Source organism: Myodes glareolus, chromosome 24, assembly GCF_982192425.1.
Source record: "Myodes glareolus chromosome 24, mMyoGla1.1, whole genome shotgun sequence".
In the NCBI taxonomy this organism is placed as follows: Eukaryota; Metazoa; Chordata; class Mammalia; order Rodentia; family Cricetidae; genus Myodes; species Myodes glareolus.
In genome coordinates, this window is record NC_142049.1 from 35,614,376 (window position 1) to 35,630,088 (window position 15,713).

Genomic DNA, 15,713 nt, shown 5'->3' on the forward strand with positions numbered 1-15,713 from the left:
TTGAAGAGGTGGCTCAGTGGATTGGAGAACTTGGAAACATGAGCACCTGAGTTCCGATCTCCAGGATGTAAAATCAGGTGTGGCCACACACACCTGTGACGCCAGTGCGGGAGGAGGAGGTTGAGAACAGAAACAGGATAGCGGCTTTTGCTGTCCGCACAGCCGGGCTGAAGGAATGATAAGTGCTAGTTAGGTTCAGGGACAGGCCCTGGCTCAAGGAAATAAGTCTGGATGCTTGATGTGCTCCTCTGATCTCCATGTGGGTAACTATGTGCACATGTTGGCATCCATGCATATACCATGTGCACAGACAAATACAATGTTGCCAAAATTAATAGCATCCTTTCTCAAGGCCTGTGAGTTATGTGATAACACAAGGCACTGGACTGTGTTCGCATTTCTGGCAGAGTCGATGTGTGAGCCACCATCCAACCAGACTGTCCTTATCAGCTTACCGGGTCTGCCCCGTGACTACCAAGTTGGTCCCCTCTGTCATCAACCCCCAGTTAATCCTGTGCAAAGCAGATAAAAGCCGTGTTGGGGCTGCTTCTGTGTGCCCAGTTGCTGACTGAGAAGCTTCCTCTCAGCTGTTGTGGAGACCCACAAGGATCCATGCTGGGAAACTTCTGTACCGTTCCCTGTCCAGCCGCCAAGCTTCCTCGGGTCCGTCGGGAAGCACTTGTGCAGCCATGTGACATGCTATGGTCCATGTTCCTCCACAGCATCCACAGCAATGGGGAGAAGGCCGGGCTGCATAAGGAAAACTTGCTGCTTCGAGGCTGCACCATCAGGAACACAGAGGCGGTGGTTGGCATTGTGATCTACGCAGGTAGGCACGGGCTAAGCCTTAGACCGCACACGGCCACACTGTGCTGTAAGCTGCTCAACATTTCTTTCTAATGCTCTCTGATCCCAAGGGTTGTGAATACCCATGGTAAAAAAATCGTGAAATTTATGCCAACAGAAGAGTGTAAAAGCAGGGATTGTTCTAATAGTACCTCAACCCAATAGAGTTTTTGGTGTTTTTATTTTTACACACACCTCCCCCCCTATTTTTTTGGTTTTTGGGGTTTTTTTTTGCATTTTTGCCTATTTCTTTCCATTCATGTCACAATTGTGATAATGGTCCATTCATTGTGCATCCTCTTTTGTGCAAGGTTCCTAGAAAGCGGTAATCCTGCATAATTGCTTTGTGGGATCCAGTCATTGGCCCCTGTGTTCAGGAGATAGTTACTCCATATCCCTCCATCCTCCCCTCCAGGACATGAAACCAAAGCCCTGTTGAACAATAGCGGGCCCCGCTACAAGCGCAGCAAGCTCGAGAGACAAATGAACTGTGATGTCCTCTGGTGTGTCCTCCTCCTCGTTTGTATGTCTCTATTCTCAGCGGTTGGTAAGTCTCTGAAGATGAGCTCCCCCCACCCCCCCCCCGCCCACCCCGAAGTAGATTGCTGGACAGCCTGCAGGAGGGTTTGGGGGCGGGGATTATTCTGACTCTACCAGACCCAGCACCTGAAAGGTCAAATGCACCCTTTTCACTGATGCGGATCCCAGGAGTGTCTGCATCAGCATCATTGTGGCCACTCGGAGGCGGATGGGCTCTGAAGAGTAAGGTTCCTTTCTGAATTGATTACTGCTTGGATGGTTTAGAAGCATGGGCTCGGGTGATTAAAGACAGAGCCATGGAGAACACCAAAAAGTTTTTGTAGCCAGATACGTTTGGGACTCAGATTAGGAAGAAACATGCATAACCCTTGACTTCTCAGAATCTGTAACATGACAAAGTGCAATTTCCAAGAACCTTGTGGGCAGTGTTGAGTTCCTACTGCCTTTTCACTGAGCGGCTCAGGACTCTGTGTTTTTGTGGCACCCTGATGGTGAAATCTTTCTCCCAGCACATAGACAGTTTCTATAGCGTGACCAGTGGTGACACTCCGCATCATCAACAGGAAACCTTGGGGTGTGGTTTGTGGGTTCTTGCTATGTTGTTCAGAATGGCCTACAATGTCTGATCCTCCTGTTGTAGCTTTCCAAGCGACATGATTACAGGTGCGTAGTACCACACACAATTTAAGAAACTCTCAATTTGAGCCAGGCGCCATCTGCCCATGGGTCCAAGAATACTATATGTGGTGCTTTCTTCTATGGCAAAGAAAGCTGGTCAACCAAATATGCCATGTTGAGTGACAATCTTAAATTTGTCTTAATTTTCCCCAAGCAGCATTCTCTCTTTCCTGTCTGATGAATGATGCCTGTCTTTGAATGTGCACAGGGCATGGATTGTGGGTACGGCGCTACCAAGAGAAGAAAGCGTTGTTTGATGTTCCTGAGTCTGACGGCAGCTCTCTGTCCCCAGCCACAGCCGCCCTTTACTCCTTTTTGACAATGATAATTGTTCTGCAGGTAACAGTATTCAGTGCTGTGTGGTAATTACTTTATTTTCCTCAATGGAACTCAAAAGCCTTGCGAAGAATTTCCTATAAACTTCTCATCTTGAAGAATCACAAATACTTGTTGCCTTTTATTCTCTATTTGTAAGTTGTTTCTTTGGAGAATTTCAGGTTCATGCCCTCCTTTGCTTTTCTTAAAATGGTGTGAGGGTTGAGTTTTTGCCAATGTTTCCTTGGTTTTTATTATTAAGATTATGATTATGATTATTGTTGTTGTTGTTAGTAGTAGTAGTAGGTAGTAGTCTATGATCAAAGAAAGGCCTCATACATGCTAGGCAAGTGTCTAACCATTAAACTATATGCCCTTAGGTTTTTTTTATCATTTTAAAAATGAAATTTTGTCGGGGAGTAATCTTTAGATTTACATGAAAATTTCAGACTCTAATGGAGAACACCCACTGTGCGCCTCACCTAATATCCCAGACTCAAGTGTGTTATACTCATGTAGTACTCTGAAGCACCATTAATAGAAACTCAGAGAGAGAAATTGAAGTTCAACCTGAAGATTCGAAAAGCCAAGCAGCCACCCACTGGCTCTTACCTCAACCTCAGTCCGAAAATGGTGATCCTGCCTCCAGGAATCTCAGAATGAGACTGAGACTGAGAGCTGTCTTCTCCTCCCGTCTTATAATCCTCTTTAGTTCTAGAATTAAAGGTGTGCACCACTACTGCCTGGTTTCTCTGGCAAGCTGGAGTGGCTGCTGGAATTAACAGTGTGTGCCATTGCTGCCTGGTCTATAAGGCTGTTTTACTTTTCTGATCCTCGGGCAAGTTGATTTATTAAAATGCAAGTGAAATGTCACTATAGTACTCCCCGCAAAGTAGGGAACCAAGCTGAATGCTTTGCTGTGAGCCAGACCCCAAGCTAGGCCATTCCCAGTGTCTCTGCAGATGGCCTCTCTTGTGATGATGGTATTTGTGTCAGTCTTGGTTTTCAGTAGCAGCCGCATGCATTGACACACCTCCCTGCCTGTAACTGAGAGGCAGCTCCTAGAGAGGCCTGTTAAAGAGGAAGGACAGCCCCAGAGCTCTAAGGGGCAGTGAGGATGACCTCTAAGCCCTCTGAAAACAGCATGACCAGAGAATATATCCAACCTCACCTAAGATATCCCTGCCTCTTACTACCAGTGCTTTCTACAGTGGGAAAACAGTCTCATTTGACAAAGTAGTCCTTTTTCGTAAATGCAAATTTTGTTCTAGCCTTGTGTTAGGATAATAGTTTCTGTCTTATTAGCATAATTAATTTTCCAGGAGGAAAACCAAGTTAGTCAGAATATGATATTCTGGGCTCGTAAATATCAGTTCGATGCCGTGAGGCTACAAATAAACACTCAATTCCAGAAGACTGGACTTGAAACCTTAACTGGGCATTTGTTCTCAATCCGTCTTCCTTTTGCTCTCTATTGCACAAGATTACAAAAATTGTCCTGCCTCTGAAACAACTCTTTTTATTCCACGGCTGTCCCCTAGACCGTGGACACATCCTTGGGTGATAGACAGCTCCTGCCACTGGGGCCCAGGGGAAACCAGAGGGGGAGCTGCTGTACTCATAGGTGACTTTGCTTGTGAGGACTCTGACTGTGCCTGTTTTCTTCTCTTCTCTCTTTCCTTTCCTAGCCCCTCTCAAGCACAAGTTAGTCTCCAGGCCGTCGTTATCCTTCCAGACATAGGAGTGGATTTCCGCTCTGCAATTGCACCAGCCTAGGCTATTCTAGTTTAAACTCTTTGCCAGTTCTCTAATCCTTTTCCAATAGTGGCTTTAAGGCAACCTATGTAAGCTCTTAAAGGTACAGTACAGTTCCTGTTTCCTTGGCCATTTGTCATTTAACTCCCCTGCTTTCCCTCCACTGCTCCCCGGTTCTCATAGTCGTCCATCCTGTGTGACTTTTTCTTGTAGGTACTGATCCCGATCTCCTTGTACGTTTCAATTGAAATTGTCAAGGTGTGCCAAGTATACTTCATTAACCAAGATATAGAACTATATGACGAGGAGACAGACTCACAGATGCAGTGCCGAGCTCTGAACATCACGGAAGACTTAGGGCAGATACAGTACATCTTCTCAGACAAAACGGGCACTTTAACTGAGAACAAGATGGTCTTCCGAAGATGCACCGTGTCTGGCATAGAATATGCTCATGATGCCAATGGTGAGTGCGGGGACAGAGGTGTCCAGTGTGGCCTGGATGAGAATACTGCTTTCTTCAAAACTGCATGGCCCGGAGGCAGGAGAAACTGTTCACAGGCTACAGTCCCCGCTGGTTTTCAAGGAAGGATAAATGCTTGGCGATCACTTGGGAGCCCGGTGCTATTTATAGAGTGAGCTGACATTGCCCTGCTTGATGCCGTGTCTGGAATGATACGCATCTGTTCTGGCTCATTTTCTGTCTTGCGAGCACAGCAGCCTGGCAGAGCATCCTTGAAGCGCTAGTTTCTGCAGTGGCTTTACTTTGTCCCAGAGAGGGACAGAGAGGTTTTTCTGTTGTCACTCATCTATCTTCCTGCTATCGCCTAAAAAATTCTCAGATGGGCACTGTGTACTTTACACTGCATTCTTGGCCTTGGAACACAATGTCCATTGGAGACTGAGAGAAATGAGTCTCTTTGCTTCTGGTTCCTCGGGCAGCCCCGCCTCCTGCCTCTTCTTTCCTTATCCTTTGCTGCCTCCTTCCTTGCTAAAGGAAGGCGCAGGAAAAGCTTCCTGATCCCCTTGCCAGGAGGAGATGCGATGAAGGTGCCTTCAGAACAGCCATATTTCTAGATAATAGCCACTTTCAAGCTTCCTTGCTTTGCAACAGAATTCCCTTTTTGATAGAAACTACAAAGAAACACACACTGCCATGGAGAATGGGGGGTAAAATGGAGGAGTCAGTGAATAGCCAAAGATGTCGCTACTGAACTGTTTCTCTAGCACCTAAGAATTATCTTCCACTGTCTTCCTCTGTATAGTGTTATTATAGCAGAAGGCCTAGGTATCTACCTGCTGTTTAACATTTTTTTATTCGCACCCCAAATAAACAGCTGGTGCTATTTTCTGTCTTTCTCCATCTACTCTGACTACTTTCCTCACCCCATTCCCCTGTCTGTACCTTAGGCTCGAACCCTCTTGCCTCCTGTCCTCTTCCCAGCTGCTCAGCTTTGTGACCGGAGTATGTTCCCGGTATGTGTTTGCAGCAAGCTGTGCAGCTGGGGCTCAGTTTCAGGTGGATGGGAGCAAGTCTGAAATCCTCCACACAGCAGTGCCTTGAATCAGTGCTGGTGTTTTCTCTTAGTGAGGTGGTACATTTATTAATTAGCTTCATGTGCACGGATAGCACATTTTATATGGGTATCAAAACAAAACATTTGTACCCGGTAGATATGTATAGTTATGATTTGTCACTCAAAGATTTAATATTAATAGCACAATTAACAAAATAAAGTTGAGATCTGAGATCCCATGAGGGCAGAATCATAGATTTCATAGAAGTCAACTGCTAAGATAAGGCTAAAGGGTTCTGTCACCTCCAAAGGACACGCTAAAGCCTTTGAGGAATGAAACAGTCTTCATGTATCTTCATGACATGATGTGCAGAAGTGCCAACACTGGATAAATATCATCTTCAGTTGGTCCATCCTATGGGTTGACCCGAACTATGAATACAAATCTGAACTACGGCTCACATGCCATATCCATCCACAGAGACTATGAGCATATTATTCTCTCTTCGTGCCCGGATAACGCACAGCTAGCTGGCAAGTCAGAAACAGCCTCAGCCCACAGTACGGCGGCAGTGGCTGCTGCCTGGCTCCACAGCTTCAGAGAGTTATAGGTTGTCCCTCACCGAGTTGGAGCCAAGTCAATACATAATGCCAGAAAGTGGCAAAATCACATGCCCAGGCATTGCTCCTCCCTGCCGCCCAGCCAGCACACTGGGACTTACATCATCGGTAAGCAGGTGGGCTGTTTGGCACCCTGCTATGGAGAAGTGCCTGATGACAGCAGGCAGGCATTTCTTCCCTTTCCCTGTTTCTCTCATCGCTGAAGGAAGGCTGATGATTAATAGAACTGAATTGCTCACGCGGCTTACTAATACCACGGGTACCCACTTCCTTGGGCATCTTTCAGAAGTGCCCTGATATTAGGCTGCCCTAATGCTCTGCTGGCACTTGGAATTCTGGTTAAATGCTTGGTTTGGAGGAGTAATCTTGAATAGGTTCCTTATTGCTCATCCATGACTCAGAGAGTCATCCCAACCTAGCAAACCTGGGAAGATTTGTTCAGAGCCACTGGCAAGAAACAGTGGTGAAAGTTCTTCTTCATGCCATTCTTCAGGCACCCGTGTAGATGTGGGGGTCCTCCTGGGCAGTGGCTCCCAAAGACTCAAGCTAAGAATCATAGTCAAGATCCTCTTGGACAGAGCCTCCCTGGCTGGGTCCAGTCCTGGTTACACACAGCCAGCCTGTGCAGTCTCAAGAGTGTGATCTTTGCTCATCTCAAGCACTTCACCATTGACCGGTGCATGGAGACAGCTCCCTTGCCCACATGGCCAAACTCCAGGCACCTACAATGGTGCCTGCCCTCCATTTCACATGAAGAACGCCTCATTGTCTTGAGGGCCCCAGTGAGGCAGGCCACCCCAGAGCAGAAAATCTCTCAAGAACTCTATTGTGTTGTTAGGCCTGCACACTACCCTGCATTTTAGTAGACAATACCCCATATAAGCTGGAGAGGGAGGGAAGGTCAGTTGGCAAGCCTGGTTTAGTAAGGCAGTGTAGCTACTGTGACATACTTGACAGGACTCTAGCTTTGGAATCCCTTGGAGCTGGGCGCCACCTTCATCTCCTTTCTCCTATATTGTGTAAGCTTAATAAGTTCCTTCAATTCTCTGACATGAGACTTGGTCTTCTGGTGCGGGAGAATTGTCTGTATTCTGTCAATCATATTTTAAATAAATGCTGATTGGCCAGGCAGGAAGTTTAGGTGGGAAAACCAGACAGGAAGTAGAGGTGATGCAATGAGAACAGGAGAATTCTGGAAAGGAGGAAGCTGATTCCTCCCAGTCCAACGAGGAAGCAGGATGTGACCTGCCAGGTGAAAAAGGTACCGAGCCATATGGTAAAAATAGATCAGAATAATGGGGTAAGAGCAAATAAAAAGCCTGAGCTAATGGGCCAATCAGTTTTGTAAATTATGGAGACCTCTGGGTGATTTTCTTTGGGACTAAACAGCTGTGGGAACCGGGCAGGACAGAAACCCCCAACAAGCAGGCCTCCTCATGTTACAGTCTTCTTACCTGTGAAAGATTCTGTCATTAAACATAATAATAAAGCCAAAATGTTTTGCTGCCTTTGGGTTTGTCCACTCAGTAAGCTCATGGAGGTCGCAAATAAGTCGGGATGTTGTAGTAACTTTGCTAAGCCCCTTGTCAGTGAAACACTAGGTACAGTCTTGTCATCAGAGAGTGTGGATAGGGTGTCCCGTGGGACAGCCCGTCATAGACCCTACACCATGCTGTATTGATTATGCCTGCCCCCATGATGTCTTCCATTGTGTCCCTGTCCCCATAGCCCAGCGACTGGCCAGGTACCAAGAGGTGGACTCAGAAGAGGAGGAAGTGGTGTCCAAGCTGGGCCCAGCCTCCCACCGTGGCAGCACCGGAAGCCACCAAAGCATCCGTGTCACTCTCAAGAACCCGAGTATCAAATGCCACCGGCGCACAGGCAGTCTGGCTGAGGCCAAGAGAGTCAGCATGCTGTCGAAGCACACTGCCTTTAGCAGCCCCATGGTGAGTTCAGGAGATGTGGGGCTCTCCTGCCAGGGGAGGGGGGAGCCCATCATTCTGCTCTCTTCCCACTCTCATTTTCTCTGATGATCAAAATTCTTTTTTAATCACACACATAAGCCCAGGCCTGTCTGTGCTCCACAAACAGAAGCAGTCTGGCCAATCCCTCTCTCTACCATTGTATCTTTCCTGAAACACTTCTTATGCCTCTGTGCCATGGTGTCTGCTGCTGGGTGGTTGCCAGGCGAGCCACCTAAAGAGGTGACAAAGAGGAAGGCTAGTCAAATGAAAGGAACAAAACACTGGAACAAGATGGCATGTGTGAAAAGGCAGATCCAAATTACCTGCCCCATAAAGTTTTAATTAGATGAGCGCAAAGCAAATTTCTTTCTTGTCGGTGGCTAATGTGTCTATGGACCACTGCCATTAGGCTGGGAAATTTCTTGATGTAACAGGTCCCGAAGAGATCCTTTGACTTCTGCAATGTTTGAAGAACAGAGAGGAAATCCTTTGTGCTCATTTTGAATTGTCTCATTCTTTGGAGATTTTCTTGACTGGTACAGAAGCTACTGTGTATGTAAGTCCAGGTATCTAGGATTGTGGATGTTAATCTTTGGGTTCAGATCTGTGATGTGGAAAGACGGGTCTGGAAGGCAAAAGGAGAACCGCATTGGAACGTATTTTCCTTCCAGCATTCTGCAGTCTGTAACGAGTACATGAATATTCAACTTTCTGACCTAGCAATTTAGTTATTCAGTCAACAATTACTATAACAAGTTTACCAGTATGCTGTTTATACCAGCAGGATGGTGTAAGTTAAGTAGCCAGTAGCAACGGGTACCCAGATAATTATAGTACATTCATTTACTTTGACGATGATTTTTCTCGTGTTCTCATATAATCTTTTTTTTTATTTTTGAAATTTTACTTATTTATTTATTAAAAATTTCCACGTCCTCCCATTTCCCTCCCACTCCCCCTCCCTCTTCAGTCCTAAAAGCAGTCAGGGTTCCCTGCCCTGTGGGAAGTTCAAGGTCCTCTCCGCTCTATCCAGGTTTAGGAAGGTGAGCATCCAAACAGACTAGGCTCCCACAAAGTCAGTCCATGTGGGAGAATCAAAACCCAGTGCCATTGTCCTTGGCTTCTCAGTCAGCCCTCATTGTCAGCCACATTCAGAGAGTCTGGTTTGATCACATGCTCCTTCAGTCCCAGTCCAGCTGGCCTTGGTGAGCTCCCATTAGATCAATCCCACCATCTCAGTGGGTGGACGCACCCCTCATGGTCCTGACTTCCTTGCTCATGTTCTCCCTCCTTCTGCTCTTTATTAGGACCTTGGGAGCTCAGTCTAATGCTCCAATGTGGGTCTCTATCTCTATCTCCGTCTATCGGCGGATGAAGATTCTATGGTGATATGCAAGATATTCATCAGTGTGGCTATGGGATAAGGCCAGTTCAGGCACCCTCTCCTCTACTGCCCAAGGAACAAGCTGGGGACATCTACTTGGACACCTGGGAACCCCTCTAGAGTCAAGTCTCTTGCAAAACCTAAAATGGCTCCCTTAATTAATTAATTAGTTAAGATATCTACTTCCCTGCTCCCATATCCACTTTTCTCTCATACAATCTTAAGCTGTGGAAGAGTTCATATGATGGACTTTGAGAGAAAACTGTCAATTTATTGTCAATTTTCTATAAACTATACTGATTATGTAAAATATTTTAATTATTTGAATGTAAGGAGATGATATCTCAAGGAAGTGTGGAGACATGATTTTCAGAATGTAGATATTATTTTGTGGGGCAATGAAATACAGACCACCTAAGTTTTGAGTTTTTCTAGACTGGGAGTATATCTTACTATCTCCTAAGAAGTATATTCACATATATCAATTTATTTCACTATGGAAGTATGTTATACCGTTGAAGTCACATGTAAAGCACAGCTGGAAAGTGGTATGCCCACAGTGTGATGAAATTCTATCCATACCTTATACAAATTCAAGTCTGCTTAAACAGTTAAGTACCGGAGCACTTGGCAGGTTACCAGGTCAGACTCACCATGCACTCTCTATTTTCTTCCCAGGAGAAAGACATTACGCCTGACCCCAAGCTGCTGGAGAAAGTGAGCGAGTGTGACAGGTACCTGGCCACTGCCAGACACCAGGAGCACCCTCTGGCCCACCTCTCACCTGAGCTCTCTGATGTTTTTGACTTCTTTGTTGCACTTACCATCTGTAATACAGTGGTGGTCACGTCTCCGGATCAGCCACGACAAAAGGCAAGCACTGCGGTATCTCTGACGCCCCACGGTGTCCTTGACGCTCCCTGAGGCCTGCACGGGGACTCTTAGTCAGTGTGTTTCACTGTCCTGCCAGAAGCTGCTCACGGGTGGTGCCTCAGGCTGAAGAGGATGCTAGAGGGGCAGAGTGGCCATCAGCCCGCAGTAGGTGGAAGGACAGCTTGTCAAACACCTTTTGGGCCTAGGATGGAAGGGGTGTACACAGAGGCCAGTGAGGACCTAGCCTCTGGGGTGGCCATGTGACTTGGAGGAGCCCCACCTGCCCTGGCACTTCAGAACTTCATGGCTTTGGGCAGCGTCAGAGAATTGTTACTCAAAGTGACTTACCCAGAGAGTCTCAGGCTTCCAGAACCATCTAAGAGGGATGATGAAGATGGCTGGGGTACAGATTCTGGGACAAGATTTGTGAGCTTTCATCCTGACTTGAAACTTTAGACAGGTTATTTCCATCACTGTGCTTGGGTATGTCATCTGGGCCATAGACGGGTGGGGAGGATATATGGGAAGGTCTCAGAGTCAAGTTCTTATATACAAAAGATATAAGATGATAGTAATTAATACATTCATCATCGTCCCACAAGGTGAAGTAAGCGAGAACGATTCAGTCAGAGGTTATTTAAGGTTTTGGAAACAGCAGTACCCAAGTTGGGTTTGCTTTGGTCCAGCATTAAGGGTCTTTTGGAGAGAGGAGGGTTATATGAAAAGGTCTTCTGTGTGCCGTAAGTGTTCCTCTGAGAACTGTGGTCATGATTCAGGCTGCTTAATGAATGCCCGTGAGCCTGCCTGTTCATCTCAGGCAAGAAATGGATGGAAAGGCTGTTCGGGGCTGAGTGTGTGCTCCAGACCTTCCCTCCGCCAGCCTCCTGACTCGGCTCTTTCAGCAGCCTCCACTAATGGAACCCCTGTGGGGTGAGCAAGGTGGAACAGTGCTCCTCCTGGGGTAGTATATCAGAAAGCTATGCTCTTGATTCTCACTGCTTCAGTCCGGTGAGGTCCCACAGGTCCTGGAAGGTCCCAAGTGAGCAGTTCTGTGTAGTTTGGACCACAAGTGCGTACTGTCAGCTCCGAGCAGGAGCTGCTTCGAACTGTGGCACAAGCTTCCTAAGCATCCCTTACCTGGCTTTGGGAACTTTTATCACGGAGCATTAAAGTCTTCTGCCATGTACATCCCTGGAGGGCTGAGTGTTTCCTAGGTTACCCTTGGCCTAAGAGAGAAAAGCCATATAGCAGATGTCAAATAAGCAAGAGACTCCCAGGTAACTGTGGCAGGTTTTGAAAGTCACATATGCTGTCAGCTCCATGGAGGGTACAGAATATTTAATCATCCATCTTTGGATTGCAAATGAACATGGTTCTAGATGCATTTCTGTTCCTGCATCTGGGGTGGGGGCAGGAAATGCCATGGTCAGGAGTTTTTGGAGCTACCGTGAGCTGCATGGTGATGCCTATCTCCCATTCAGATATATAGTATATGTAACCATTCAAATGGGCATGAAGTATGGGCCTATCCCCCATCAGACTTATAGTATATGGAGTCATTCTAATGGACATGGAGTATGGGCCTATCTCCCATTCAGATATATAGTATATGTAACCATTCAAATGGGCATGAAGTATGGGCCTATCCCCCATCAGACATATAGTATACGGAGTCATTCTAATGGACATGGAGTATGGTTCCAGACAGTAGGTTTAACATGCATGAGATCCTGGACTCAGTCCCCAGAACCAAAAGAATCAAATAAAAATTGAAATACTCTAGGACTCCCCCGAAAAAAATATTCTTTTCATGATTTCACTTTTCCTAGTGCCTAGTCTAACTGGAAATTACTGTGGTAATTCACAGCTTTGGTCCCCAAGGATCGGTGATAAAGTTTTAAGAATCCTTACAGTTCAGTTTTGCTTTGTTTCAACATTTGCCCCCTCTCCCGGCCCCATCTTGTTTTCTTTGTGTATTTTTTTTTTATTATAGTCTTTCTTTGAGAATTCTTACTGTGTCTTTTTACTACATTAACTCCTTCCTCCAACCCCTTCCAGATCCACTTCACTTCCCTACGCTCTCAGTTTTTGTGCGTCTTTCCCCTACCCCATTTTAAAATCTGATCCAGTACAATTTGTGCTGCCCATATAGTCCTGGAGGTACGGCCATCGCTGGAGGCCGGTCAACTTAGCAGGGGCCACACCTTTAAAAGCGATTTTTCTTGGCCTCTCTGGAAAGATATCTGTTGCCCACGGCTTCTGACCTAGAGGTGGGGCTTCATGCCCCTCCCTCCATGCTGGATTTGGTCTGACTGGAGCTCAGGCATAGTTCAGCTTTTTGTTGTTTCAACATTTGCTCTTAAAGTATGGTTCCCTTGCTCTGCCGTTAGTCTTCGGAACCTTTAACAATATTCTGCTTATGGCTTCTTTCTCTTGTCTTAGTGATGCTTGTTAAAACTTCTTAGTGATTTGGATCATGAATCAGTCTATTAATCTGCTGAGAAAGATTCTTTTGGGTTTAGACAGGTGACTTGTATATAAACACACACATATATACATATATACGTGTGTGTATATATATATATATTCTTGTGTATATATATATATATATATATATATATATATATATATATATATTCTTGTGTATATATATATATATATATATATATATATATATTCTTTTGGGTTTAGACATCTGATTTGTATATTTTTTTGGACACAAGTCCAAAGAATAGTCTCTTAAGTAGCCAAGACTGAATTTGTGATTCTCCTGGCTCGGTCTCCTGAATACTGGGGTTGTAGGTTTGACGCACCATGCTCGTCAAGTGGCTTTTTAATTGGGGTGTGGGTGGAGGAGATCGGCCCAATTTTGTGCCAGGTATCAGTGAGCCACTTGCTCCTCTGAGGCGCTTATGAAGAGTGCAGGGTCACTGAGATTTTCCTCACCTGACTTTGAACTCTTTCTCCCGCAGGTGAGAGTGAGGTCGGAGCTGAAGTCCCCAGTGAAGACGATAGAAGACTTCCTTCGGAGGTTCACACCCAGTCGCCTGGCTTCCGGTTGTAGCAGTATTGGGAACCTGACCATCAGTAAGTCCAGCCACAAGTCTGCATCTGGTTTCCTTCCCAGCCTGTCTCAGGACAGCGTGATCCTCAGGCTGGAGGAGAAGCAAGGGCAAGTGTCACCGGCCATGGCCAGCAATGGCTACAGCAGCCAGGCAGCTCAAGCAGAAGGCTGGACCCCAGACTGCAGTCCAGAGAAGCGCCCTGGGGAGCAGATGAAGCAGCAGGACCCGGAGTTGCGCTATGAGGCTGAGAGCCCAGATGAGGCTGCCCTGGTGTATGCAGCCCGAGCCTACAGCTGCACGCTGGTGGACCGACGTCACGACCAGGTGTCCGTGGAGCTGCCCCACCTGGGCAGACTCACCTTCGAGCTGCTGCACACGCTTGGCTTCGACTCCATCCGCAAGAGGATGTCAGTGGTGATCCGACACCCGCTGACTGATGAGATTATTGTGTACACCAAGGGGGCCGATTCGGTGATTATGGATCTTTTGCTGCCATGCTCCTCAGGTAACCCCCCTCTTCCTCTCCCATGGCACCCCAGTGTCAGGGAGGGCATTTTGAGAAACCCTATCCAGTTGAGTAAAGGAATTTTCATGGATCGTTTCTGGAGATCCAGAGATCTGGAGATCCCAGGGCTCCAAGTGCCAAGGTTTTATACTGCTGTGAATTTCTGGGGCTTTTGCTCCTTGACCCAACTGTCTTTTGCCCTCTAGCATAGTAGGGTTGGAGATCACTTGGGAAGCATCATACTTTATTTTTTTATTATTATTTTATTATTATTTTTTTAGCATCATACTTTAAATATGAACAATGAAGCTTGGGGCATTTTAGATGAGAAGTTCTGGAAGTTTCCTTCCTGCTGTCAAACTGGGGCAGCTTTGAGGTCTACCCAGGGTCTTCAGCCAGTTTACAAGGCTGTTTGAGAGAAGGCTGTGGTCCCAAGAAGTGGACCTAACAGCCCCTTTCCTCTGTTCTCAACGGGTCAAGCAGCCTCTTGTCAATCTCTCTTCATTCCTTCTAGGTTAAAATGTGATTTAAGTACCACAGTGCAATTAACCGTCAAAAGAGATTGTAACTCTACCCAGGTAGAAATGCTCCCCACCTTCAGCAGGAAAGCAAAGGCCACATTGTAAAGCAGACTGGGTTTTCCGTCTGTCAGCACTGCACCTGAGTCAGGAGGAAGGTGGAGGCTTAATGCTGCTTGGGGTTCAAGGGGTCCAGCCCAGGCTCGGCTGCTTTACACCCCTGAAGTCTTCCTGACTTCCATATTCTGGAATCGGCTGGTGTGCCACCTGCTGTGAGACTCTGTTGATAGAGTTCAAGATTTGACTTCTTTTGCTAATACTCTGCTAAAGGGGAAGCCCACATAGAAATGTAGCAATCTTCTCCGGCTCTGGCAAAACGTTGTTCCTTTTTCTTCTCAGCCTTGCTTAGTCCCCCTTAGGGAACACCCCAGTAAGGTTCTTCCGTTCTGCTTAGTTCTGCTCAGCGCCCCTACGAGAGCATCTCAGTAAGGTTTACAGCTCAGTCCACTAAGGGACATCCTAGCCAGGTTTTTCTATTCTTGGCTGGTGAATGAAAATCTTCACTCTTTTGAGAAAAAGATTTATTTGGGAAGGAGGAGTCCAGGAGAGTGGCTGCCTCTTCCAGGGAGGGTAAACGGCAGCCTCTAACTGAACAGGCAGAGAGGTTTATATAGGGCTTCTTAGAGGCAGAGTTTTCCCAGGGAGAAGAGCGATTGGTTAGTTTTCCCATCTCAGGGACTGGTTAGTGTAGTTGATCAGGGGCACAGATGGCTCTGATTTCATGGCCAAACTGTGTTTCTTTCACTGGTCTTTTTTAGCTTTTTGACTCTAATCTTAGGACCAAGGCATATTGCTTTCATTGGCTCTGATTCTGGGGACAAAGTGTGCTTCTTAAGCACTGGTTTCAGAGTCAGGGCATGTTTCTTTGGTCCTGGGTTCAGGGATAAGGGTATTTCTTTCCCTGGCTCAGGTATCAGATCCAGGGTGTGTGCCTTTCACTGGCTCTGGGTTCAGAGTCAGGGTGCTCAGTGATTGGTTGGTTTCCTGTTCCACTTGGCCCTTTTACCGTACATCATGTTAAAAGTAAAGGCACTGTACTGAGAAAGGCACATGGTGGGAGTGGGAGGGGGAT

At 46.5% G+C, this 15,713-nt stretch overlaps 1 protein-coding gene across 2 annotated transcripts in view; it reads left to right on the forward strand.

Moving 5' to 3' along the window:
* The window catches only part of Atp10a (ATPase phospholipid transporting 10A (putative)), a 163,498-nt gene that overhangs the window by 116,605 nt on the left and 31,180 nt on the right, over positions 1-15,713 (forward strand). For both annotated transcript variants that reach the window (XM_048434731.3, XM_048434730.3), the window contains exons 4-10: positions 723-829; positions 1,262-1,393; positions 2,273-2,403; positions 4,348-4,600; positions 8,001-8,218; positions 10,299-10,493; positions 13,466-14,063. In XM_048434731.3, coding sequence (XP_048290688.3) covers positions 723-829; positions 1,262-1,393; positions 2,273-2,403; positions 4,348-4,600; positions 8,001-8,218; positions 10,299-10,493; positions 13,466-14,063 — 1,634 coding nt within the window. The remainder of the gene's footprint in view (positions 1-722; positions 830-1,261; positions 1,394-2,272; positions 2,404-4,347; positions 4,601-8,000; positions 8,219-10,298; positions 10,494-13,465; positions 14,064-15,713) is intronic.